Here is a 26,978-nt window from a genome sequence, read left to right on the forward strand (position 1 = left end):
ACTTTGAAATGCCACCCTCCCATCGTTGTTTTCATAATCTCCTGTGTTCTCAGTCCTTTCTCTTCTACTTCTAACTAGGTTATCCAGTGCCTTCACTCTCCAGCTGAGCAAATCCTGCTTCCTATCCACTCTTTTTTTTTTTTTTTTTTAAATAGAGGCATGCTTTATTTATTTGTTTTGCTGATTTGTTTGTTTTGTTTATACATGCACTGGGTACAGTCAGAAGTGCGGGAGGGAGGGTGAGAGAATTCACCAGAGCCAGAGCGGGGAGCAGAGCAGGCAGAAGGACCGAAGTACACTGCTGAGGGGAGCAGCGGGCGGCAGGAGAGGTCTGCACGCCATGTGGGACCCTCCTCTGGTGGCCGGGGAGCAGCCGGGGATCGAACCGGCGCCGCAGAGGCCGCGCGCAGTTTCGCAACCCAGTGCTCAACCGCTGCGCCACCGGGGAGGCCCTTCCTATCCACTCTTGCCTTCTTCTCCAGGACTTCATGCTCCAAAATCTTCTTTAGTATAAATCTTTATCCTTGTGATTTACTCTCAGCTAGGTTGATGGAAAGCCTTTTTTCAATCTAATTCATACTAAAGGGTGAGTGACAACTAGGCCCCACTTTAAATTTTCTCTGCAGATTTTCCTATAACTAAAATTCATCTTAGTTGGTGGACCCCAATGCGGCAATGGGAACAGAAAAGAGTTATGATGGGGCAAGATAGCAACCTGCTGCTTCTTAAATCTTGCCATCTGCCCTCTCTACCAAGTGACTAGAACAGGCCTTCAGTTAGCCACTGTCCCTGCCACCTCTCCAGCTATTTTTCTACCTTGAGTCTCAGACTCATCCTTCATAAAACATGCACATCCCACTATAGATGTGGAAAGACTCTAATCCTCCAAAACCAAACAGCACCCTGAAGTTCAGTGCCCACTATGTCCAGGCTTTCAATACTTGAAGAAGACATACCTTTCAGCTGAGGCAAACCCAGACCTGAGGATTCCCCTGCAGAGTCCAACCATTCAGGATTCCTGCGCTAGTAGCCAGGGACTGTTCATTTAACCTCAAAGTGGTTTCTGCCAAGACCAGTCCTGTTTCTGACCCCTCTACCTTCCCAGGGAGCCCAGCCATCCCCTCTTCCTTCTAGTTCCAGGAACTAAAAGTGGGGTTCACAGTGAGACACAAGTCGCTGTTCAGGGAAAATTCTAGACCCAGTTCCATCAAAGCCATCTCCAGCCCCACCACCCCAGGAAGGGGAAGGAGAGTAGGACAGCTGGGTTCTGGGGAACTGCTGGATTGCTGGACGGGTCTACTGTCTTACGAAACTTCCCACTTCCTCAACAGTCATTCAGCATGCTTATCAGGTAGTAAAGAACAATTACTATCTAAACCAAAAATATGACAGGTTGACTCAGAGTTTTACTTGATTGCGACAGTGGATGGGGTCATCACGCTCCCTTGGTTGTTTCCTTCCCAGATTGCCACTCAGGTTCCATGCTCACCTGGGTGGCTGTCTACACTAAGCATTAGAAAGTCCACTCAGTTCCTATCTGTCAACCCTGTAATCTTTTCTTTCTACACGAGCTGGAATAAATAGACTACTATCCAAAGCAGCAGGGCAGGTACCTTCTGGCTACCCATAAATGAAAGAATAAAAATAGTCAGGTGAATTTGACAGTCTTAGGTCCTTTCACTCCCCAACCCCAACCCACTAATCTGATTTGACAGTGTCTATTTTGAGTGTGGCTGTGGTTGAGAAACTGGAAACTGCTGGTTTCTCATTTCTATTGACTGAACAATTTCCTTTTTCTTTCTGTATCTGGTATTTCCTCTAGTTTTTCTTTTCTGCTTCATCTGGTTGCTTACCACCTCCTATAGGAAAGACTGAATTATGTTAATGGATTTTGATAGGGAGTGTATATATGTATAAAATGTGGGGCAAGTGTCTGTTTTAAGTCTGATAAGAAATGTCTGTCATCTTTCCCAAGAAAGAGTCACAGAGCATGATGGGCCTCCAGGAAATATGTCCAATAGGAGCTTGAGTAGAAGTGATGGGGTTAAGGGCCAAAAAACCAGGGAGGAAATCTGGAAAAAAGTTTAGGGAGGCCAAATGAGAATGGAACATAGTTTTCAGGATCCAGAAGACACCAAACTTGCCTAGGAGATAGGGCAGGGCTATATAGATTCAGGAAAACTATTTCAAAGAATGAGAGAAGCCCACTATGAGTTTGCTCTCACACCGCCACCTACTAGCTATGGGGAGGCTGGCAGGCCCCCGCACCTGTTCTGAACTCCCTCATTAACCCTGCTTAAGAGTCAATAGACTGAATAATATGTGTCTAAAAACACTGAAAACTCTAAAGCACCATAAATGAGTGGGAAAAAAATCAGTAAAAACTTTGAACTAGTGCACTCTGTAAGTATTTGTGATATCCAAATAGACTGCACCCAAATAATCCCCAGCAATAATAGTAGACAAGCTTTAAAGTAAAGAAAGCTTGGCCTCTTTGTGACAACTGACAATGAAAAACAGGGCAGGAATTAGGGCGGCTCAGCACAGCTGAGGACTAACTCTCCTGTCCAGCCGAGAACAGAAGGTGGCAGTGAAGCTGGCAGGCAGCCCCTTGCCTTGAGCCCAACCCTGGATTCTGACCCCAGGGCAGGAAAAGCATCACAGTGAGGAAGTGAAGGCAGTAAAAATTATCTTTCACATCAAGAAATTTCATAATGAGTCATCTAAGTGACTTGTACATTATCCTGAATTATCTAAAGAACAGTAATGGGCATGGTACAGTGGGTTCTACCATATTAAAAATCACAGATGCTTTTTTAAACACTGAAAATATACAGGGAGCTTTCCACATGGTAGTAGCTGTATTTTGTTTCCATTGAATGACAAATTGAGTTCCCAAATATAGATCCTCAAATTCCTTATACACAGCATTCTCATGCTTTACCCTCCATCCCCAAGAAGACCAGCTTGGGGATGCCTGGCATAGGCTGTTGGCAGTTACAACAGTTCAGTTATATATGTTTTAATTAAGAAAACTGGGACTGTATTCTAGCAAAAAAAAAAAAAAAAGTCTGCAAAAAAGAATGTGAACATCAAGGGGTGGGGGTGGGGGATATAAAAAAAAGTATTTGCTAAATAAAGACACCACTTTTACTTGTCCCCAAATTAAAGATAAAACAGACCAGTCTGAGGTAAACCTGTCATGTCTAGAAAGACAGAGAGACAGATAGATAGATACAGAGATATCCTTTCAAAGTTTCCTTCCTTACTTGGGAGATGACTCTTATCTTTCTTGAGTAACCCCAAGCCCTCCTATTTCTTCCCTCTTCCCTTTGGAAAGGATATTACTTACCCTTACTGGTTGGCACTCATCATGCTAAAGTTTAAGTTTCATATAACAATGATGGATGGAGAGACCCTGGGGCACAGCTGCTTAATACTTCCTGAAGAACATCCACATCTATCTACATTACACATGTCTGTTCCTCTGTGCAAACACAATACTCTTAGTCCTGACCCGTATCCATCTCCCACTGCCTTCCTTAGCCTACCCTCCCACACCCCTGCCCCGCCCAAGGGAGCTCAGCAGTTCTGGTGGCTTCTTCCCTAAATCACTGCTGTTGCCCCAGTCTGTGCCATGGCCCCACTTACTTCCAAATCAAAGGCTTCCCAAGTCTAGGCAGAGGAGCCCAGTCCTCCAGAGGCCAGGACCTATCAGGTGTGCCCATGTTCGGCCTTGCTGTGCCCATTACTGATCCTGGCAAAGGGGCAGACAAAAGAATGAAGAGAAGAAAACCATGATGTGATGTAGGAAATGAGATGCAAAGGCACCCGCCAGGAAAGGATCTTACACTCACAGCAGAGGAGCAGAGGAAGAAAAAGAGAGAGTAAAAGGGGTTGGTCTCACCTGTTTTGTTTTTAAGCTGTTTAGGGTTATCAATGTTGAAATGAATGTATCTTAGGCCTCAAGTAAGAAACAAGACTGAGCACCCGAAGCTTTTTCATCTTTTACTATTATTGTTTTGTGATTTGTAAACAGCGACACCATACCCTACATATACAAAATTGTTTTACAAAAATGCTTAAAAAACTAGTAGATTCTCTGCTGGGCTGGTCCTGGAAGGCACCTCTGGGCAGGGGACACCCCAGTCACAGCAGGAGCAGCAGCCGCCAGCGTAACTGCAGCGGCCTCTTCGTCTGACCCGGGCCTCTGTCTCCTCTTTATCTCCAAGGTCACTGCATCTTGATTCTTCACCTTTCTCCCCTCTTCTGTGACCTTCTTTTCATCTCTTCACAGGTGATCATGCAGAATAAATCACAGAAATGTGTGTTCGTACCTTTCTACCTGGGAGTAGAATAATTCTGGTTCTCTGGGGGCATTCAGCTACTTTATTTCCCTTGGCTTTTTTCTCAAGCAGCCTTCACATATCCTTTGAGTAGTCCTTTTACACTTAGTCCTTCAAGTATTTACATCACAATATTTAATCCCCATGATCAAAACAACTGAGAAAGCAGTCTTGTTACAATTGTGTTTACATTCCATATCACCAAGAACTCTGCTAAGAAAATACAAAAAGGAAAAATTCAGCTGAATAATTAGCTCCAACAAGTTCTTAATGTGAACGATCAAAGGAAGTCTCTGGGTCAAAATTATTGCAATCAAATATTCAGTTCTTCTGAACGTCACCAGATTCAGGGTCATGGGTCCGACCAGAAATCCACTGTGAGGTTAATATAGAGAGGATTGTAATCTACAGAGAGTAGCTTATAAATACAACTCGACAACCCATCTGTTCTCCACACTTTTGACACCTGATGTAAGAGCTTCATCCTAAAGATAAAAAAGAAAAAATGTGAATAAAACTTTAACATATATTTCCATTGCATTTTTCCTTGCCACAAAATATGGCCAAAGCATTTTGTAATTATTTCATCGATTGGATTTTCTACTGCAAAAAAAAAAAAGGGTTTATTTTCCCTATGTAGTGTAGCACATAACAGACACCATCATGGTCATGTATTCATGTGTCAGACCCCATGTAAGACCCTGAGGAACTAATGATCAAAGGAGTCAATACAAGCAGTGTCAACAGAAGAAGTACAAGTGACACTGATTAGATTGATATGTGTCATCCACTGCTAACAGGCCCTACCCTAGGATGTGCTTCAAGGGATCTATGAATCCTCCAGGGCTGTGTCTGTGGGCAGGGAGGGCACATAGCTTTCAGGACAGTCTCCAAGTCAGGTAAGCAGAGGAGAAGGATGAAGGGGCACCTGGCTTCAGAAGGGAGTCTGCAGAGGGGTTAGAGAGAGGTAAATCTGAGACTTAAAAGAGGAGAAATTCGCCATGTGAAGAAGGTAAGTGCAAAGGACCCCCAGACAGAGAGCCCAGCCTGTGCGAGATGTACGCACACGCGACAGGGCAGCATGCGTGTGGAGCACAGCCCTTGGCATGGCTGCAGTCCCCAGGTGTAGGGGAGGAGTGGGTGGTGAACTGAAGTGGTCTCAGGGAGCTTGGCAGTGAAAAGCAGTACAATTTGGTGACAGTAACTGTGGCTAGAAAGCAAAAGCATAATGTTGAGCTAAATAAAGTCAGAGAAAAATAATACAGTGTAATTTCACAATCTTTTATGTAGGGATACAAACATATAGGAAAATAAGAAAACCATCCGATAGCAGAAATAATGATCATTATCACAAAAATTCAGGAAACTGTTACCATTTGGGTGGTTTAGGGGGTTTAGGGAGGGCCACACAGGTAATGGGCATAAATTGGGTGTGGGGCCTCTCTGGTGGCACAAGGGGGTAAGCACCGCACTATGAAGCAATCCACAGCCTCTGTCTGCAGCACGAGTTCGATCCCCGGCCGGCCAGGGAGAAACCCACATGGCAAGGCAGACCTCTCCTGTCTCGCCTGCTGCTCCCCTCAGCAGTATATTTCAATCAGTCTGCCTGTTCTGTTCCCTGCTCTGTCTCTGGTGAATCCTCTCACCTCCCGCATCTCTGGCCTGTACCCCAGCTCTTGTATGCATAAATAAATAAATCTTTAAAAAAAATAAATTGGGTGGGGACACCTTGTTCATAGTTTCACAAACCTTTAGACTTTCCAAATAATTTTTTTTAAAGATTTATTTACTTATACAAGAGCTGGGGTACAGGCCAGAGGCGCAGGAGGGTGAGAGATTCACCAGAGACAGAGTGGGGAGCAGAACAGGCAGATGAATCAAAAGCACTGCTGAGGGGAGCAGCGGGCAAGATAGGAGAGGTCTGCCGCATTATGTGGGAATCTCCCTGGCCGGCCGGGAATTGAACCCATGCTGCAGAGGCTGCGAACAGCTTCATAGTGTTGCACAAGGATGATCGAAAGGTGACTTGAGGATGGCAAGGAAAAGGGCTGACCGAAACACTGCGCAGACTAGCGTGTGCCAGGGCGGAAAACCGCCTGGGAGGAATGCCCTGTACTTGTGCTGTCCTTGGAAGTCTCCTCAGTCATAACTTAGCAACAGAGGCTCACAAGAACAGGAATGGCCGATAAGCCCAAGGTCTTACATACATGGCATGCTTGAGCTCACGTACATGGAGTGCGAGGCAAGGTTGTTTTGCTTTCTCTGACTTATGATAAAACTCAGATGTCCTTATTCACAATTCCCATATAACCATAATGAGAAAAACAGAGAATCACTGCTTGTAGCTGACAGCAGTCCCCCATATGATGGGTCCTTCGCGATCAGAGTCCCAGGTCTCAGAACCCACTAGAGGCTCACACATAGCACTCTGCTCAACCTGCTACGCCACTGGGGAAGCCACCAAATAATTAATAAGTATTCTTTTGTATCCATTCAACATTTCTTTTTAAGTTGAAGAGATGAAAGCACACTGGTAGACAAAGAGTAGAAATCTACATGGGAAAAAAAAAAGTCATTTTGTTAAAGTGGCATATTCTAACAAAAAGCCCAAATGCCTTAACATTGTTATAAAATGCAGACTAACAAAAGAGCTACCAGCCATTTAATACCGTTTTAAAATTTAGGAGGGGGGGGGGGCTACTAATGTAACTTCTTTTCATTAGTCACAGCCCCAAAAAAGAAATGGTTTATCTGGGCCTCCCCTGGTGGCGTAGAGGTTGAGCGCTGGGCTGTGAAGCTGCCCGCAGCCTCTGCAGCGCTGGTTCGATCCCTGGCCGTCGGCAAGGATCCCACATGGTACGCAGACCTCTCCTGCCGCCCGCTGCTCCCCTCAGCAGTGTGTTTCATTGGTCTGCCTGTTCTGTTCCCCGCTCTGGCTCTGGTGAATTCTCTCACCCTCCTGCGCTTCTGACTGTACCCAGTGCTTGAATAAATAAATAAATATTTTAAAAAGAAAGAAATGGCTTATCTGCCAGGACTCCTTGTTGAAGAAGGAGGATCTACAAGATGGGCCCAGAGCGCCATAGCACAGAGGCCATCACACCAGGGATCCAGGAGGAGACCCTCATGACCACCCTGGCTATGTCAATGGATTTAGGAGCCAGCCTGACAATCAGGCTTGAGGACAAAAAAGAATTATGAACTACATCTGAAGGATCAACTCATCATTCTGAAAAACAAAAATCAATGCACAGTCTTTCCCTTTATTCTGCTTTTTCTATAAAAACAGTACTCTGTACTGACATAGATTTAGAGGACAAATCCTTCTTTGTCGAAAAAACCTAATAAATGCAGAAGGAATAGCAATATCAGGATTTTGCAATGCCCAATTAAATAGCAAAAATAGATGATGATTACCAGAGGCTGCTAAAACTAGGAAGTAAAGAATGGAGGAGGGAACCACAACGAGTGAGTGTTGCTGACGACACTCGAACCCTCAAATCAATCCTAACATCACAAAGACAGGACCAGACATTATGTCTTCTGCCTGGGACCCAAGAGGAAGTACAAAGCACCACTGATGACGTGTTCTTGCTCCCAAGCAGTACCAGAATCTGCTCAAGCCTTCATTTTACATGGAAATGTAAGGGTCAGAGGCATGTATCAAGTTATACCCCCTGGATGCAATGGCGAACTCCACAATGGAGGAAATTTCATCAGACGTGGACCTGGTCATTCAACAAATCAATCGCAAGGGAAAGGAAATTGATAGATTAAAAGAGATTTCAGAAAGCTGATCCAAATGCAATGTGTGGAGCTTGTCTAGATTCTGACTTGAATAAACCAACTGTTTAAAAAAAAAAAACTTCATAATATTTATGAAATAATCAGGGAAATTTGAATACTGACTGATTTTTGGTGATATTAAGGAAGCATATCGTTTATTTCAGGTATGATTATGGGACTACGGTGTTTGTTTTTTTTTTAGGACTTCTATATTTTAAGGATACAGACTCAAGAATTTGCATAGGAAATTCTGTGAAATCTGATTCACTTCTAAATAATCCAATGTAGGAGGACAAAGAGATGAGAGAAACAGGGGAGGTTTCTGGTGAAGATTCAATATCTCATCCCCACTACTTTTGTGTCTGTTTGGAAATTACCTTAATAAAAAGCTTTAAACAAAACTGGCTCATCTGACTGAATTCAGCATAGGCCTTACTGACAAAAGAGATTCTGCAGGTACCTGGCCAGTCGCGTGAGTGCAGGACTTACCTATCTTTATTCACCTCGTTGCCTCTGTCTCTAGTGTGGAAGATCATTGTGTATTTACCCACTTCAGGCAATGGCCGGGTTATTTTCATTCTCTGAAGTTCAACCCTAGAAAAATAACAATGGTGTTTTTCTAAAAAGAGCATCACCCCACCTACCTATAATAGGCACTAAAAAGAATCATTTGCAAAAATTTATACACATGCACACACACAGTCATACTTGAGTCACCTGATTTAAAAATTGTCATAATATGGTATCAATTCAATAAATAAGTGATAATAAAAACAAGAAGGAAAGAAAGAATTATCTTTTAATGCTGGACCTCTAACAGTAAGTCCATAAAAGAATCAAACTTAACATTCACTATTGGGGTAAAAATGAGACATATCAATTTTACAGTTCAGCATTTGAAAAAAATTGAGGTTACTTAATTTAATACATCATGATAAATAGGAGCACTGAGTCTCTAAGGGTCTTAAATTTACTTAGTGTTTCCTTCTTTCAGCAAAGAAACAAATGATCATTTAAGGTCACAAGTGTTAAAGCTCACAAACCTAGGCTCACACCTTGTTATGTACAAATGTGGTGAGTCAGTGCATTATTCCAAGTCCTGGTTTCCTCATCTGTAAAGTGTCAGTGGTCTTAGAGAGCTGATTAGACAGTCTCAAAAGAGAGCATCTACATAGAACATTCTTTGCAAACCATAATAAAATAAATAAGTGCAAATAGGGGTGGAATCTATTCACAGGTGAGCAAATATTAATAAGAAAATCTCAAATTACTTGGTTCATTTGCTAAGAACCACTCTGGAAGCCATGATGTTCCTATCAAATGCAAGCAAAACTTGGGGCTCTCCTCTACCTTGAAGCTAAGGAGGAACAAGGAAAAAGGCAGCGAAAATTCATGATAAGTACAAAATTTTACTGATCAATCCAGTGTGCAGTGAAGGGTATTTGGGGAGAGGGATACTGTCTGCTTCTATCTCTTGCTACTCCTGCCCTAAAACCTAGCAGACACCCTCTGTATGTTTTAGAAGCCATGCAGGCTGCTGAGGGATGGGGCCATGAGGAGCTGCTGCCTATTATTATGGTCACTCCCGTGGAGTCTTTAGTCAGGGAAATCCATTCCCCCCTGCCAGAAACATTCCAGAGGCTCTCTGCCTAGACATGGGAATGAGACCAGCATGGAGCCCTGGCTTCTTTACACTGATGCAATGGAAAATTTTTGGCAGTCACATATCTATTCATTCAAACCTCAGCTGAGAAACTTCTTTTCCAAGAGGCAACAGCAGGAGAAAGGGGGGTTCCTAATAGTGCAAAAGACTTTGTTTTTATAAGTCAGAAGATTCTGACCCCAGATTCTTTGAATATTTCTTTCTGGGAGATGGGGAGACCTATAACTATGGGGCCATGAAACCTAGGTTCAGGGGAAAGAGCAGAGAGAGGAGGTCAAGCACCTTTGACCCTCACCCCCACAAGCAGAAATTACTCCAAGAGAATCTGCAGGTACAGCCAGCAGCCGGGAGCCAGACCCGGAAGCCAGGCCAGCAGTTGCTCCCCATGTGTGGGGTGAGCTAATGTGCAGGGAGAGGATACCCTGGTCCCCTTTAGTTTCAGTGTATAGCTCCTCACAGGCTGCTGGCTCCCTGCTTTTTGGACACTGGGATGTGCCAGGATGCCAGGGGGTCTGAGAGAAAGCACAAGGCACTATCTTTAAGTTTAGTTTGCAGACACCCCACATTTTGGGACTTTCCATCCACTGGTGAGACCCTGTCTCAGGAAGTAACACCACTGAGAAGTCTATAAAGGCCTTCACCATCAGCCTGAACCCCAGACACCCACCCAGGGGCCAAGAAGAGACCACCCTCCATCATTTCAAAACTATCAGTGGGACAAAGAGCAATTTGGGTCATCCTGCTGTCTCTCATTCCCTGATACCGTTTGGCCCAAATCAAAAGGTCTCCTGTCCTACTGGTCTTGCAACTATAGGTGTTATTCATAAACGTATTTTTCCAGGGCCACTACTGATAGCAGAGCCCCATGAAGAGGACCTGTCTCTGTTGTTCACCTGAGTCTGAGGTCATCGTCTTCGCCTCCCCATCCCCAGTAGTTGTTAGAGAATCCATTCACCTTGAAAAATTGCTCTCTGCTTAGGGCAGTAACACCCCCAAAATATCCACTGTAACGTAACCTAGAGCAAAAGAGAAGAGAGAAAAGGTAAGTACATAATAGAAAGTCTTTTTGTTCTCCATGTACACTTTGGAAACCTCCAGTTTCAGGGTTGGCATTCTAGGAACTCTCTGAATACCATGACTGTTACCCCTCCACTCCTGCTTGGCATCCAATTCCAAGCATCCCAGGCCCTTTCTCTCTGATCTTCTTTCCTATCTAAACAAATGCTCACATCTGCTCACTAAGCAAGGTACTACACACTTGAAACTATTAATGTTTATGTGCAGAGGCCTATAGGGGAAACTGTAAATGTGCACCTTTTACATCAGCCCTGGATGACTGATTTCATCTCATGCACCAATCCAATAAATAGTAATGGCTTCCAAGGGCACTGAGTTAAGAAGGATTGTGAGGCTACATCCAGGATTAAAATGAATGAGTGACATGATATATATACTGGCTTTTAATTTTTTTTTTTTTAAGGTGGTCAGATGGAGAGCAGGAGCCAGTTCCTGCACACACTTTGTATATGAATGTCTACTGAGCATGCAAATCTACTTCTCAGAGAACCTGAAAAAATGCAGACACCTCCATAACCCTGTGGTTTCTGGCTTGGGCAACCAGGTAGGTGATAGTGCCTTTCACAAAAGCAGGGTATACAAAACAACAATTATGCTTTAAGAGGAAGACAGTAAATTCTGTTTTGGATTAGTTGAGTTTGATACCCCAGGGGATTTTGTCAGTCAGGAAAAGGAATGCAGGGTTCATGTTCAAAAGATGCATGGCTACAGATATGGCTTTGGAAATAAGCTACCAAGAGGTGGTACTTGAAGGTGTAGGAATAGGAGAAATGCCTGAAGACAAGGTAGTGCTGAGTAGAGTACAAAAGGGGGGTTGTGGGGAACCCAACAAGAGATAGAAAGGCACCGGACTGAGAGTACCTCTTAGTCACAAGGACTCTTGTGTATTTTTACTGGACAAATTAGCAAACCTAAGAAATAAAGGTATACATTGCATGTAACGTAACAGTACAACGATTAAGAAACTCAAATGAAGGCAGCATATTAATTGAATACTACTAAATAAAAGGATGTGAAAATTTGGAGGACTTCTCACTTCAGCTTCAGTTTAAAATGTTATAAGACTGATGAAATATTTCTGCTTTTCGAAAGAAGAAAAACCAAAAGGAAAGCCCATAAATCCACAGACACTTGCCATCGAACATGTAGAATCCTAAAAGCCAATCTGTAGTTTAACAACAAATTGATTCTGTTTCTAATTTTTAATTTTTTTTAAAGATTTTATTTATTTATACATACAAGAGCTGGGTTGCAGGCCAGAGGTACAAGGGTTGAAGTGGCATGAGAGGATTCACCAGAGACAGAGTGGGGAGAGAACAGGCAGATCTACTGAAATACACTGCTGAGGGGAGCAGCGGGCGAGACAGGAGAGGTCTGCCTTGCCATGTGGGTCACCTCCCTGGCTGGGGATCGAACTCATGCTGCTGTGGCTGCAGACAGCTTCATAGTACTGAGATTTAACACCCTTGAGCCACCAGGGAGGCCCTAAACTGATTCTGTTTCTATGAGCATGTATGGGAAGGACCCTATTGAGCCTGTAACGGAAACATTTACTTATATACCCCAACTTAAACTTCTGAAAAATGGTATCATAATCTAAAACAAAAGAAAACAGAAGTTTTCAAAAGGCAGTTATTACTGACCAAGACATCTACTACATGTTTTTTTGCCATGGTTATCAGACTCTGTTCAACAAGGAAGGGATTCCTAACTACTTGAGAACCAGCACCTGAATAACACCAGGCCCAGGCATAACCTGCCAAGCACACCCAAGAGGGGTCACCTGCACTGATGTTTTGGTAGTGAACTAATATGTAGCCACTAACCACTGTGTGTGAGATAGAAATGACACACAAGTATTAGGCAGACACTTCAATCAGAATAAAAGGTTTTCTAGGAAATAGATTAGAACTCTGATCTTCAATAAGATTTATTTCAGTTTCTAAAATAAGGACATGGATTTGGGCCAAAGTTTCTTTCATTCAGATTAAAAGAGGAGGCACATTCCATCATCACCTGAGCCACATTAAGAAAACCTGCCAGGGCCTCCCTAGTGGTGCAAGGGGTTAAAACGCAACCTATGACGCTATCCGCAGCCACTGCAGCACAAGTTTGGTCCCTGGCCAGGGAGCTACCCACATGGTGCAGCAAACCTCTCCTGTCTCACTTGCTGCTCCCCTCAGCAGTGTATTTCACTCAGTCTGCCTGTTCTGTTCCCCACTCTGTCCCTGGTAAATCCTCTCACCCCCACCCCCACACCTCTGGCCTGTACGCCAGTTCTTATATGCATAAATAAATCTTAAAGAAAACCTGCCAGTTAAGCAAAGAAAACAAAGGTTTTCTCATATTTAGTCATAAAAGAAATGCCTGATCAGTTAAAATTAAAAGTTAAAACATTAAGATTCAAACCGTGGCTATTTCTTAGAGTGAGGAGCAGCTGATAAAATGCATGAGAAACACTTAAGTTTTAATTTTTGAAACTCTGCTGGGACGCTCCCATTGATTCCACAAGATGAGAGTGCCACGTTGCCTGGGGAACAGCTTTAAACCTTTCTCTTAGTGTTTCTTGAAGACACTGTGCTCTCTTGCTCATTAGTTTATTCTAGGAGACATGGAGATCGAATTTAAAGGCAGAACCCGAGGCAAAAATCACCCACAGTCAATGCTACCCTTGACAATCTCTTAAACAGTGCAAAGTGAGAAATCTACACAAGAGCAACGTGGAACCCGAGACCAAGTGAGTTATCAAGAGATTTGAGGTCTCCAGCTTACGTCCACTCCCAGGGTATCCACGGGTACAATCTCCTGTATTATCTTATAATTTTTTTTATTTCCATCTCTCCCTCCCATCACCACGTGTTTATAGTTAACATGTAGAAGTTGAGCACAAAATTGATCAGCTTCACTGTAGGTACCTATCTCCTCACACTCACATACAAAGTATTCCCTGAGGACAGGCACTCAGCTTTATTCCAATTGTTCTCACGGTCCCTAACACAGCAAGCAACATAGATGTGGGCACAGGAGGATGGCAGGGCTTGGAGAAAGCCGAGAGGTAAGTGCGCACATTCATAACTGAATAGTTTCATTTGTAGAGAATTTTCTTGGTCACTCTTTCCCATCTATTAAGCTTCAATAGGAGCCATATTAAAGAAGGCTGAAAAGGCAGCCCTGCTTCTCCTGGGGTGGTGAACTGGGGAGGAATGAAGACAGAAATGATGGTTCCCAGCATATCCCCAGGGGCTTTGAGAGAAAGGGACTTCTCCTTGGTGTCTGGCTACCAGGCAGACTACTGGGTGCAGACTACTGTGCCTTCTGCATGCTCCCTTGGGACTCTGGGAAGATGTCACAGACTGGAAAAGACATCACACTCTCACTACAGAGGCCTGAAAGTTGACCTAAAGGGTGTGCTCTTGTTACCTCCTAGAGGGGGAAATCAGGGACAGACAGGTAAGTTATGAGCTCTGCTCAGTGTGTGACAGCTCACAAAATCCTGTTTTGCGGGAGCTGCGGGTGAGGCTGGCCGACATTTGCAATGCTTGGACAACTTCTTTTTTGTTCCTTCCTGTGTGCCTTTGCGATCCTCTACAAAAGCTATTTTATAGAAATTAGGATTTTTTTGGTAAAGAAAGTAGAGAATTTCTTTAATTTCTGTTCTGAACTTTAATTGGTATATCGTAGACCTTTTTTCCCATTTCTCATTTTCCTAAGACACCACTCTGCACACTACAGGGCACAACCTCAGTGATTACAAGGCAAGCTCCGCCGCCTAAGCAGACCATGAGCAGAACTGCCTTACCTGTAGCCAGTGCTGTTCCTGCCAACTACCAGATGCTTGGGCTGATCCTCACACGTGTAAAGGTTAAAGTCGTTTTCGGGCACCAGGTCCACATCGTGGAATATGAAGCAGTCCCAATTTTCATCCTTAAGAGCTTCTAGATAGCCCACATTTAAGAGCTTGGCTCGATTAAACTTTTTACTTCCAGCCTATAGATAGGGAAATTAAAATTTGAACAGCTTCTTACACAGGTTTCACACTGTCCCTCTACAGTTCAGATGCAGCAGCTGGTATTATTCTTGCCAACCCATAGGACTGTACTCATGATATGAAAATCTGAAGAGCAGATGCAACAAGAAAAGCCTGTGTGTTGTTTATGTTTTATACATACATATATTTCATAACTTAAAAATATGCCTTTAAGTGGGGAGTTGTTCAACAGGTATATTTTAAATTGTGCAAAATAAAAAAGTCCTACAGATTGGTTGCACAATAATGTGATTACACGTCATACTATTGAACTTTACGCTTAAAAATGGTTAAAATGATAGCTTTTATGTTATGTATGTTTTTCCACATTTAAAAAACCATAGTTTTAAAATATAGTTAAGTCAAAAAAATTTAAATATACCTTTACTTAAGCCACATAAAGCTATAAAACCTTTCTTACATACTAGTCATGTCATTCAATTAACATCGTTACACTGTTGACTTTTTAATCTTACCCTATCCAAAAGATAGAGCTTGCCAGAAAGGATCAAGAAATGTTGCCATATAAACAGAAGATTTCATTAAGCTACTTAAAAGTTTCTTGGAATGGCTGTAAGGGAATCCTGCTATCACACTTAATGGTGAAGGCTAATCTTCATAATGGCTTTAGAGGGGATTCATCACTGGGTAAGAAGCACAATTCAACCATAATACAACTAAAGCTATGCTATAAGAAATATCTTATAGTATGAATTTTTCCTGGGCTGTCTAGATCAACTTCCTTAAGAATAAATTCCAATTTGGTAAATAGCTTATCATAACAAAAACACAGGCAGCTCTCAACAGTTACCACAGTGCTTACCTGAAAAAGAGTAACACAGAGAAGACATAGCTTTCTATTCATAAAAATATTGTACATTGGAGCCTGCTGTATTAAGTAAAAACCCAGAATAACAACAATGTTCAAAAGAGAAATAATTATAAACTAATATAATAGTAAAATTTTGTTTTGAATCCTAAAAAAATGGGTATAAACATATCAGATATACAATTGAATTCCAAGAGCCCCATTTATTATAATGTATACACTGCACACTGGTTTACAAAAACATTTTCTTCAAAACAAATTAATAGTAATAACCAATATTAAGGATACAATTAATGATTTTGCTTATATTTCTTAGCAAATTTTAAAGATTTGAAGGGAATTTGGATGATTCAGAACAATTTGAAAAGCTACACATGGATGTTTAAATTTGTGCCTTATTTTTTTCTGAATAACATCAATACCAAATAGAGGCATATTTCACTACCAACTCCACCTAGAGCTAAACGCCTCAAAAGTGTCGAACTTACCCTTACTGTGTTCCTACTAAGACAGACTTCTACAAGTCAAATAAGTGAATCAGAAAGAAAAAGTTGAACATAAAATGTTTTACATAATCTGCAAGCAAAAACTTAACATATTTTACTTAATAGGCAAAACTAAAGGCAAGAAGGTAGAGTTAGTCATAGAACTCCAGGGCTATTAACACACAGTAATCTATCAAATCCTTGGTCTAGAGCCCCACTGAATAGCCATGCTCAATAACGAAAAATAATTCTAATATCTCATGGTGCCATGCACAGCAAAGGCAGAAAGAAACAAGGTAAATCTCAGGGTAGTCACTGGCTAACATGGAAGGGCTCACAAAGTACAGGCTTCCTACAGGGGTTCACTTAAGAAAATTTTCCAGAACTTAGTTCCACAGCCTCACATTCTAGGACAAGAATTTCCTTTACTTCTTTCAAGAATAAGTGCATGGAAAAAGCTCTTTTTTGAAGATAGCTTGATGCTCATTTAACCCACATCCCCCAGAGAAAAGAGGGTCTGAGCTCTGGTCTCTCTCCCTGTACTCACTTGGTTGATGATGTAGATGCCATAGTCCAGCTGCTGCCTCTGCAGGAAGGGATGGAGATGTTCCAGCAGATACAGCAGGTGCTTCTCTCTGTTCCTGTGTGGAATGAGGATGGCAACCCGCTGTGCAGCCTTACAGTCCTCAGGGTGATAGCGGCCTCTGTGCACTTTGGTATTTTCTGCCTGCACATCTTCCAGTGTGAGATCTGGCTTGAAAATGAGCTTGTTCTGACCTTCTAAAAAAAAACAAAAAACAGCACATGCAACTACAGTAACTATCACATCAAATGCTGACAGGCTCACATGTGCAGTACTTTGAGCCTGGCCAGGCACACAGGGGCCTCTATATGAGTGTTAGCTTTTACTATTATTGCTTTTAAAGCCTCATTTGGCCATGAACTATAACTACAGGATCAAATGCCCAGATTATTGATTGTAAAAACATATAACATGTATAAGAACATTTCCTCATGGCTGGGTAAGCAGATTCGAGCTCGATGATTCATGCTTGAGTAGGAAATGTTCTCTGTCCTAGTGACTCCTGGAGGTCAGTGCCGTACCACTGTTCATCAGTGCTTATGGACACATTTATTGCTTACACATGGTATGAGGGTTTGAGCAAAGTGAGTAATACAATCAGAAATGCAATTTAATAACACTTGCTTTCCTATCTCAGCTTGTGTGACCTGTGAGCAGAATACTTCCCTCAGCTAATCAGGAGTAACAGCTTGGTATTTCCGTGACTGAGTAAAGGGAAGCAGCACGCCAATATGAAGAGAGTTCAAGTCTGTGGTTCAAAAGGGAAAGTGGGTCTGTGAGGGGTTTTGTTCAGCTAAAAGCAAGAAGCCTCCAAAGAGACCCGTTGACCCCCTCCTCCCCCAAAAGTTTATTCAGTGCATGCAGGCACGGTGAGGCACGCTGGACACTGCAGAGCCAGAAAGGAAGACCTGCCTTCCCCCTGTCTGCCCACTGTCTCCTGGGGAAGAAAGACAAGCATATGAACCACATACTGCGATCAGCACAATAGAAATACAGGCAGGCACGCAGGGAACATAAGCTTAACTCTGGGACAATCCCAGATGGGAGACAAGACATAGAAGCTGGATTTTGGATGAATAAACAGGAATCCACCAGGCAGACATGGACAGCAGAAAAGCATTTGGAAAGAGAGAACAATATAAGTAAAGTCTCAGAGGGGTGTTTGGAGAGCTATAAGCACTTTGATGCTCTGGAGAATCAGATATTTATCAGATTTTCTAACAGAACCTTTGTGGGTTAAATTTAATATTGTTGTGGAGGTTGCCTCTCTGATCAGTGTGCTCACTAAAACCAATATATTGTCCCTTTAAATGAAAAGGCAAGACATCAAAGAGGAAGCAAAACATACAACATATTTAAGGAATCAACACTAAAGATACATCGAAAATTTACCCAGTCCTGGACCTCCCTGGTGGCGCAAGGGGTTAAGACACAATCTAGGAAGCTATCCACAACCACTGCAGCATAAGTTTGATCCCCAGCCAGCCAGGGAACAACCCACATGGCTCAGCAGACCTCTCCTGACTTGCCAGCTGCTCCCCTCAGCAGTATACTTTGGTCAATCTGCCTATTCTGCTCCCTACTCTGTCTCTGGTGAATCCTCTCACCCCCCACACCTCTGGCCTATACCCCAGCTCTTGTATAAATAAATAAATATTTTTTTAAAAAATGAAAAATTACTCAGTCCTGTCCCTTGACTTTTGATCAAGAGGATGCACACAGGAGATACAAGTTATGCCTGAGTGCCTGTGTTTCTCCACTTGTGCCCCTGAATCTGGCTATGCGAGGAAAGGAATATGTCCAGGTTAGCCCAGTGGTTCCAGGAGGAGGACGAGAGACAGGTGGAGCAGGGCAACCAGCCTAGATCAACCAACCCCAGCTCAGCCAGTAAACCTGTGAACTAGCACATGCCTATCAATGTATGTTGCTAAGATGCCATGGCTGGATAATAAAGCTGGGGCTACTCACGTAATAGAATTCTATACACCAGCAATGTAGCTACATTTCACAAACATAATGCCGAGCTATAGATATCAGACACAAGAGTGTATACTACATATTTCCAATTATGGAAAGGTCAAAAACAGAAAAAATCTCATGGGTTGTGTTAAAATCTTAAAGTTAAGGGTAGCAGTGACTGGAGAAAGCATGAGAACTTCTGGGGTTCTAGGAAGATGCCATTTCTTAATTTACATACTGCTACACATACATTTTGAAATACCTAGCCAAGCGATATACCTCTGGCTTTTGTACTTTTCTGCACATACATTTAAGCAAAAGCATTTGTAAAAGTGAAAAAAAAGATACATACTGAGGTATGGAGATGGAGAAGGGCAGCTCTCCAGGTTTGCTTTTTTCTTGGGTGCTTCCTCTGTCACAGTTCCTTCCGTCCCCCAAATTATGGCCTTGTTGAAGTTAGCCATGAAATCCTTTGCTTTAGGAATCTCTTGAATAGCACCCACAATGTAGTTACTAGTGGCCCACCCAACCACCATCATGCCTAAGGTAAAAAGCAACAGTAACCGGAATTTATAGGAAAAGTGAAAAGTCACTTTGAAGGCCATGTCTTCTGGTCTGTGAGCAAAACTTATCTCTCCACCTCACTGCAGGCAGGAAGCTTCAACTTTTCCAATCTGATTGCGAACTTGATGACAGCTCAAGCAAGGCCTGCTTTACTCAGTAGTTCTGCACCAACAAGCTCTAAAAGACAAACAACAAAGACGTTTTGTTTCAAATGCAAATCCTGTCCTGAAATGATTCATTTCAGCACAAACTGAAAATCTGTCCCCACTAGTCTTCCCCCGCCCCCACCCCTTTAGTTAGGAGTTCTCCAACTAAGGTTTTGAGATTAAAAAACAAAAATAAAAACCCAGAGATTTGAAAGGAAGAAGGTTCCAATCGTCTATACATCACAGAAGTTCTCTCTGGGTTATCACCCAGGCTGTCTATCACCCAAGAAGAAAAGCCATTTCCAGATATTGCTTAAGAAGACAAGGCCAAGAGAGATGGTGCTGGCCTCCTCAGCTCTGAGCTGGGCACAGCCTATGGCACATCACTATGGTTCTCTCCCTCCATTGCCCCTCCTGGCACAGCTCTAAGAGAAGGTTAGCAACACGTGAAATCTCGCTTCCCAATGCATTTTGCGCCAGAGGAAACAAGGGGAGAGAAAAAGCTCTTCTCTTTAAAAGCCAAAAAACCAAGCTCCTGAATGAGGGAGAAAAGTCAAGGATCTTTTAGTTATAAACGTTATGTTCACAATGTGGCACTGGCACAGGTTCATCCCAATGGGTGGGGAGGGGACAAGACACACAACAGAATCCCAACACAGGAGGGGAATAATCTGTAATGACAGGGAGAACTGCAGCACAAGACTGCAATTTATGATCAGGAGGGTAGATTTACACAGAAATAACAGCTCACCCACTCAGCTCCCACACTCATTGGCATAACTCCAGTAGTCACTTACCTGAGCCTTGGTTTCCTTATCTGTCAAGTGGAGATAACAATACTTTCTACCTAGTGAGTTTACTGTGGGGCTGGAGGTCCTAATGTATTAATACACAGAGTGTTAGCCTGTCACCTGGCACACAGTGAGCAACCACTCTATGGTGACTGCTACTGTGGTTACGTAATTTTACAACAAATGATTTTGTACGAGGGCTGGCCGACAGGCAGATGCACTGGTGGCAGCTGGAACCACAGCTCTTGTGCTGTATTTCTCACTGTCAACTAATGAACTGCCATCCTGATTTCACACTTCAATAGAATGTGGTGGGAGAGTATAAATGCTTGGTTATTGTCAAATTTCCAGTTTCTGAGGCCACGCAGCCACTGGTCAGCTCCCGGTCATGGTGAATAAGCTAAGGTGATGAGAACTTCTTGGCGAGGGCCCTTGGGACACAGCCAGGATTACCCCCACATCCTCTCTGCATTGCCAAAACCATGTCTCTCTTCAGATTCTAAATGTCTTTTCAGGAACAGTACAGAAAATGCTCAAGCCAGAGCACTGATATCTCCACAGTAAAGCACAGCCTCAATTAACTGGCTAGAATGTAGACTGAAATATTTTCTGTGCCAAGTAACAACATTAAAAAACCATGACTGAATTAGGACAAAAAGAAAAACAGACTAAACCTTATGTGAGATTACCACTTAAACTATAGAAAATAGAAAAATTGAAAGAAAAATAACCAAAAGCTAATAATAATTGTACTAGCAGTATGGGATGTTTTCTTTTTCCTTTTTGAAATTTTGTATGCCATGTTTCTGTCCTTTTATAATGAAAAGAGAGTTTTCTTTTAAGGAAAAATAGAGATGTGGTAATTGACTACAAAAACCAAAACCAAAACCAAACAATCTTAGGAAGCCTTCAGGATAGCCTCGTATTCACTAAAGAGTCACATTCAAAAACTGAGATCTTGGTTCGTGTGAGGAAAAGCATTTCTCTCTAGGTACAGTGAGGTTCCTGGGTCAGACCACAGAAGAAAATTTGACCCAGGAAGTGGTTAAGTAGAGGCCTGTGTTTAGGCCCCTGTGCAGGTATTACAAGGTTTCCTGAAAGCAGTAACAACACCTAAGAAGAGAAATGTGTACATTTACTCTATGTCAGGCATTAGGGTTAAATCACTTGTATCAACTTATCTAATTCTTACCTCCAACTTGTCAAGTAAGAGTTATTAGTCTCCTCATTTTATAGATTAGAAAATGGAAGATTTAGATGAAGTAACTTGCCCAAACCTTCACACAAATGGTAAGTGGTGGAGTTAGGGGTCTGAGCCCACTAGTCAGTTTCAAAGTCTGAGCTTCTCCCACACCCCTCATATAGACTTTCCTCCCCTAGTGCCTGGGAGTATCTAAATCAAACTCCTGAAATCTGCACAGTTCCTTCTGGTGACAGTCTACTTATGCCCAACACCCTCCTGTCACTTTTCTTGGGACTGTCTGCACACATGGCTTTCTGGAGGTCTGTTCTCCTTCCAAGTGACAGTAAGTCTGCAGGCTTCTGGGGCCAATCAAACAAATTCTTGTGGACTTTATGGCAGGAGATTTAATTGTTAGTGTTGACAATCATTTTTTGATAAAACATCTCAATCTTGAGAAATTTAGCCTGGGAACATTGTTTTTCTAAGAGCCACTGTAGAGCTGACAAATGGAAAACTGACTGAAGGGATTGTTGATCCTGCAAGTACTATTGCGTTAGAAGCAGAAAGCACTGGACAGAACATATATCTAGTTCTCAGATTTCACAGAGGGAGAAGTGTGGTCTATAGAGATTTTAAAACCTACCTAGCAATAGTGAGCTGCGAATAGTCAGAGACTAATATTACAGAGCTTCCGCCCATGGAATTTGTCCAAAGACAAGAAATTTAATATAAAAACAATCATTTAAAAATATTTATTTTATTTATTTATGTATACAAGAAGTGGGGTGTAGGCCAGAAGTGCAGGGGGCCGGTGAGAGGATTCACCAGAGACAGAGTGGGGAGTAGAACAGGTGGATCTACTGAAAAACACTGCTGAGGGGAGCAGCAGGAGAGACAGGAGAGTTCTGCTGTGACATGTGGGTTAGTTCCCTGGCTGGGGATAGAACTCAAAAACAATCATTATTAATGATTACCTAATAATTAACCCGTCATTGCTAATTCCACTTCTTGAGGCTATATGACATCAGTTAAAATTAATTACTTTTCCCTTTTCTATGTCTTAGTGCTCCCCTCAAAACTGAAGAGGGAGCCAGCATGAAGGAAGCTACATTGAGAGGTCTCTTTGGTTCCTAGGAGTAAACACCAACAGGTATAGGGCCTCTATCACCCATCCAACCATTTTTCCAAAGACATTTCTTTGCCTAATACACACTCAATATAGCCTACTTCTCAGTTATATTGATAGAAACTTAGCACTTAAGAAACTCTCAGCAAGTTTCCTATGAAATGGTAATAGAGAGCCTCCCCGGTGGCGCAGCAGGTTGAGCGCAGTGCTATGAAGCTGTCCACAGCCTCTGCAGTGCAAGTTCAATTCCCAGCCGGATGGGGAGATACCCACATGGCACGGCAGACCTCACTTGTCTCGCCCACTGCTCCCCTCAGCAGTGCTCTTGGTCTGTCTGCCTGTTCTGTTCCCGACTCTTCTCTGGTGAATCCTCTCACCCTCCCGTGCTTCTGGCCTATACCCCAGTTCTTGTATAAATAAATAAATCTTAAAAAAAATAAATAAAATGGTAAAAGGCAATGTATCTATCTTACACTGTTGGGTAAGAATTTAATGAGATGATGCACCCCAACACACCAGGTAAGTTCCCAGAAATACATTGTATAATAGTTATTGACTCTGATTACCACAGTGCAAATCTTATTAGAGTGCTGCCACAGCAATGTTATCTCTCAAATTACATACTGAAATATAGATGATTTTTATTTTCTATCTCCTTATAATTTTCTATTTTTCTTTCAATGATTATGTATTATTTTTATAATTTAAAAAATACAATGTTTTTTTTAAATAAGTTTTTTTTTTTAGGTAAGGTAACTTCTGGTTGGTGTTTGAGGAAAGGTCATCATATGGGACTGATTTATAATAACATTTAAGTAATCTAGGTCCTGAATGATCCTGAAAAAAAAAATTCTTTTCAATCAAAGCTATCTTGAAGTGAAGGGAATTGTGGCTGTAGAGAACAAATTCAGGTAACAGGAAAGTAGCTATTTAGGGCAGAACTGACCACCTTTTTGCTTTCTAGCAACCTGGCCTAGAATTAGTTCAAAATGGCTTTATAATTTGGTTTTTCTCCTCTCAATTCAACCAACCTTTTCTGAGTACCTTACTTGCTATTTCAGGCATAGTGGTAGGCAACAAGGAAACATAAAAGGAATTAAAAGTATAATCCTTGCACTCAGAGTTTATTTCAATACTTTCTTAGATTTTATGTCTACAATTTGTTTTCAAATATGCTTGTTCCACATAAAATATATAGAAGAAAATATAGGCAAAACACTACATGACATACATCTCAGTAACATCTTTAAAGACACATTTCCTTCCCAAAGCAAAGAAAGTGAAGGAAAAGATTAACAGCTGGGATTACATCAAACTAAAAGGCTTCTGTATAGCAAAAGAGACATTAACCAAAACAGACATCCTACTGATAGGGAGGAAATTTTTGCATACAATACTACTGATAAGGAACTGATCACAAAGATCTACAAAGAGCTCCAGGACTCAACTAAGTAAACAATCCAGTCAAAAAATGGGGAGAAGAGTTAAAAAGACACTTCTCCAAAGAAGAAATGCAAATGGCTGACAAGTATTTATTATAAGTGATGTTCAAAACCACTATGAGATACCACCTTACACCAGTGAGAATGGCGCTCTCTCTATCTATCTCTCTCTCTCTCCCTCTCTCTGAATCCTCTCAACCCTGCAACCCTCTGGCTACACCCCAGTTATAGTATGCAAAAATAAAAATTATAAAATAAAAACCGGAAACTGAATATAACCCAAGTCAATATATGGAGTAAATTAACTTAATTCTTTTTTTTTTAAAGATTTATTTATTTATGGGGTACAAGCCAGAGGTGGGGGGTGGGGGTGAGAGGATTCACCAGAGACAGAGTGGGGAACAGAACAGGCAGGTTGACTGAAAAACACTGCTGAGGGGAGCAGCAGGCGAAGCAAGAGAGATCTGCCTTGCTATGTGGGTTTTTCCCTGGCTGGCCAGGGATCAAACTCAGCCAGGATCAAACTCATGCTGCAGAGGCTGCGGACTGCCTCATGGTGTGGTGCTCAACACCATGTGCCACCAGAGAGGCCCTAACTTAATTCTTTTTTTTTTTTAAAGATTTATTTATTTATACAAGCACTGGGTACAGTCAGAAGTGCAGGAGGGTGAGAGAATTCACCAGAGCCAGAGCAGGGAGCAGAGCAGGCAGAAGGACCGAGGTACACTGCTGAGGGGAGCAGCAGGCGGCAGGAGAGGTCTGCGCGCCATGTGGGACCCTCCTCCCGTGGCCAGGGAGCAGCCGGGGATCGAGCTGGCGCTGCAGAGGCTGTGGGCAGCTTCGCACGCAACCCAGCGCTCAACCGCTGCGCCACCAGGGAGGCCCGTAACTTAATTCTTGAAGAGAATCACTGGTTTTGGTACTCCTCAAACTGACCTAACACACAGCAGGTGCTCAAATTGATAACTAATGAATGACTTTCTAGGATATTCTAGTTGAAATACAAAAGGACACACCATAATCCCAGGCTACTTACTAAAAAGGATGAGAGGCTGGGTGGGGTAAGGGTGGGGGGATAAAGATTAATAAAGGGAAAAAGTTAAATGGGTGTAAAAATTCCATTTGAGGAAGAGTTTAAAAATTGAGCAAGGCTCAATTTTGTGTGTAGAGGGTTCACCTCAAGGAAATGGTTCTTTCTCAAGCCTCCCTGGTGGCCTAGAGGCTAAGTCTCAGCACTATCACCCAAGCATCCTGAGTTCAGTACAAGGCCAGGGAGCTAACCCACTATGGTGCAGGAGACCTCTCCTGTCTCACCCACTGCTTCCCTTGTGTATTTCAGTATATTCACCTGTTCTGCTCCCCACTCTATCTCTGGTGAATCCTCTCACCCCCTGCAATTCTGGCCTACAACCCAGTTCTTCTAAGCAATAAATAAATCTTTAAAAAAGAGAAAAGAAATGGCACTTTCTCTTGGCCACACCCACCACCTTCTCCAAGCCATGCTCCTCTGTCCTGGCTCTCAAATGCGTTGCTGCTTGGCTGCCCACTCCTCCCAGCCCAGGGAACACGGTGCGGAACAAGAGCTGTGGGTGGTCCTAGACATCCACTTTATAGCAAGAGTTGTCAAGAAATGGTCAGGGAACAAAAAGTAAATTTAATTAGCTAAAGGACTGAAATTATTTCATGTAGTATACATTATACAGCATCACAGAATTCGTAAGAATTTTTGATGGGGGAATTTAGTGGAGAGATCATGTGTGCTTCTGTGTCATTGACCACTATGCCTGAGAGCCCTGCAGGGGATCAGCAAGGTTCCCTCTCTGCAGTCACTAGGGGCACATGGGTGAGAAGGCTTGAAAAGGTTTAAGAAAATTTAAGGTAATGGAAAAAACAAGGGCTTTCAAGTCACAAAGGGCTAAGTTCAAATCTTGCTTCCAGATGAATAAATGGCTTTGGGCCAGTGACCTCAAATTTTATTTTGCTATTTAAAAAGCATTTCTCAACAACTATGAACCAGAGACATACTATGGGGGGGGTGGGCGGGGAAAGGAGAAATTGGGGTCAAAATAAGGGGGTTGCAATTGTATGGGGAATATAAAAATAAAATTTAAAAAAATTAAAAAATAAGAATAAGTGGGGACTATAACCAAGATGAAAATGCATACATTGTGCAAAAATGAAAAATGGTGTAAAAAATATATAAAATAAAAAATGAAAAAAAAAATAAATAAAAATAAAAAGCATTTCTGAAAGCAGGTCCCAAAATCTTCATCATATACAAAAGGGAATATGTTAAAATTGATAGATTCCTGGGCCCTACCTCACAATGAATGGGTCAGAACAACAAGAAACTAGGACTCAGGAAAATGAATTTTTAACAAGTTCCCTAGGTGATTCTTATCCACATTAAAGTTTGAGAACCAACGAAATAAGAGAAAGGACCTGGGATTCAACAGATCCTTCAGAAACGGTCATTTTCCTTCTGGTGCAAAAAAGTAGTAAAAAGATATGTGAGAATGAGATTTTAAAAATGCATTTGGATGGCTTTTGACGCCATCATTTGGAAATTTATTACAAAATATATTTATTTATGCTACGTAAATAATCCTAGGTAGACCATGATATTCAAATCACAGTTACTAAAATAACTAAAAATTGAAAAGAAGCCAAATGTTAATAGGAACTGACTTAATTACAGATCCTTCATAGGATGGAATATGCTCTCATTAAAATGGTGTTTAAAGAACTTAACTTCATGGGAAAGTGCTCATAATAGCTAAATGGGAAAAAGAACAAATTATTAAAATGTATATGGAATACAATCCCAATTATGCCATAGATAGATGAGTGAGCATGTCTTGTGTGTATATGTAAAGCCACAAAGAAACCCCTTAATTACAGAATTATGGAAATTTTGTTTCTCCCATCATTTCTAACTTTTCTAAAGTAGGGTTGTTATGATCAGAAACAA

The 26,978-nt window shown here is 42.0% G+C and overlaps 1 protein-coding gene across 1 annotated transcript; it reads right to left on the reverse strand.

Annotated features, from left to right (window-relative positions):
• Positions 1 to 4,698: 4,698 nt before the first annotated feature.
• B4GALT4 (beta-1,4-galactosyltransferase 4) lies at positions 4,699 to 19,360 on the reverse strand (the record flags this gene model as incomplete). Its single annotated transcript, XM_084231794.1, has 6 exons — positions 4,699 to 4,831; positions 8,622 to 8,726; positions 10,689 to 10,811; positions 14,672 to 14,859; positions 16,761 to 16,993; positions 19,108 to 19,360. The coding sequence occupies 6 exons, from the start codon at positions 19,358 to 19,360 to the stop codon at positions 4,699 to 4,701; spliced, it is 1,035 nt and encodes a 344-aa protein (XP_084087920.1).
• Positions 19,361 to 26,978: the final 7,618 nt, after the last annotated feature.

Source organism: Talpa europaea (genome assembly GCF_964194135.1).
Source record: "Talpa europaea genome assembly, chromosome: 4".
Taxonomy (NCBI): domain Eukaryota; kingdom Metazoa; phylum Chordata; class Mammalia; order Eulipotyphla; family Talpidae; genus Talpa; species Talpa europaea.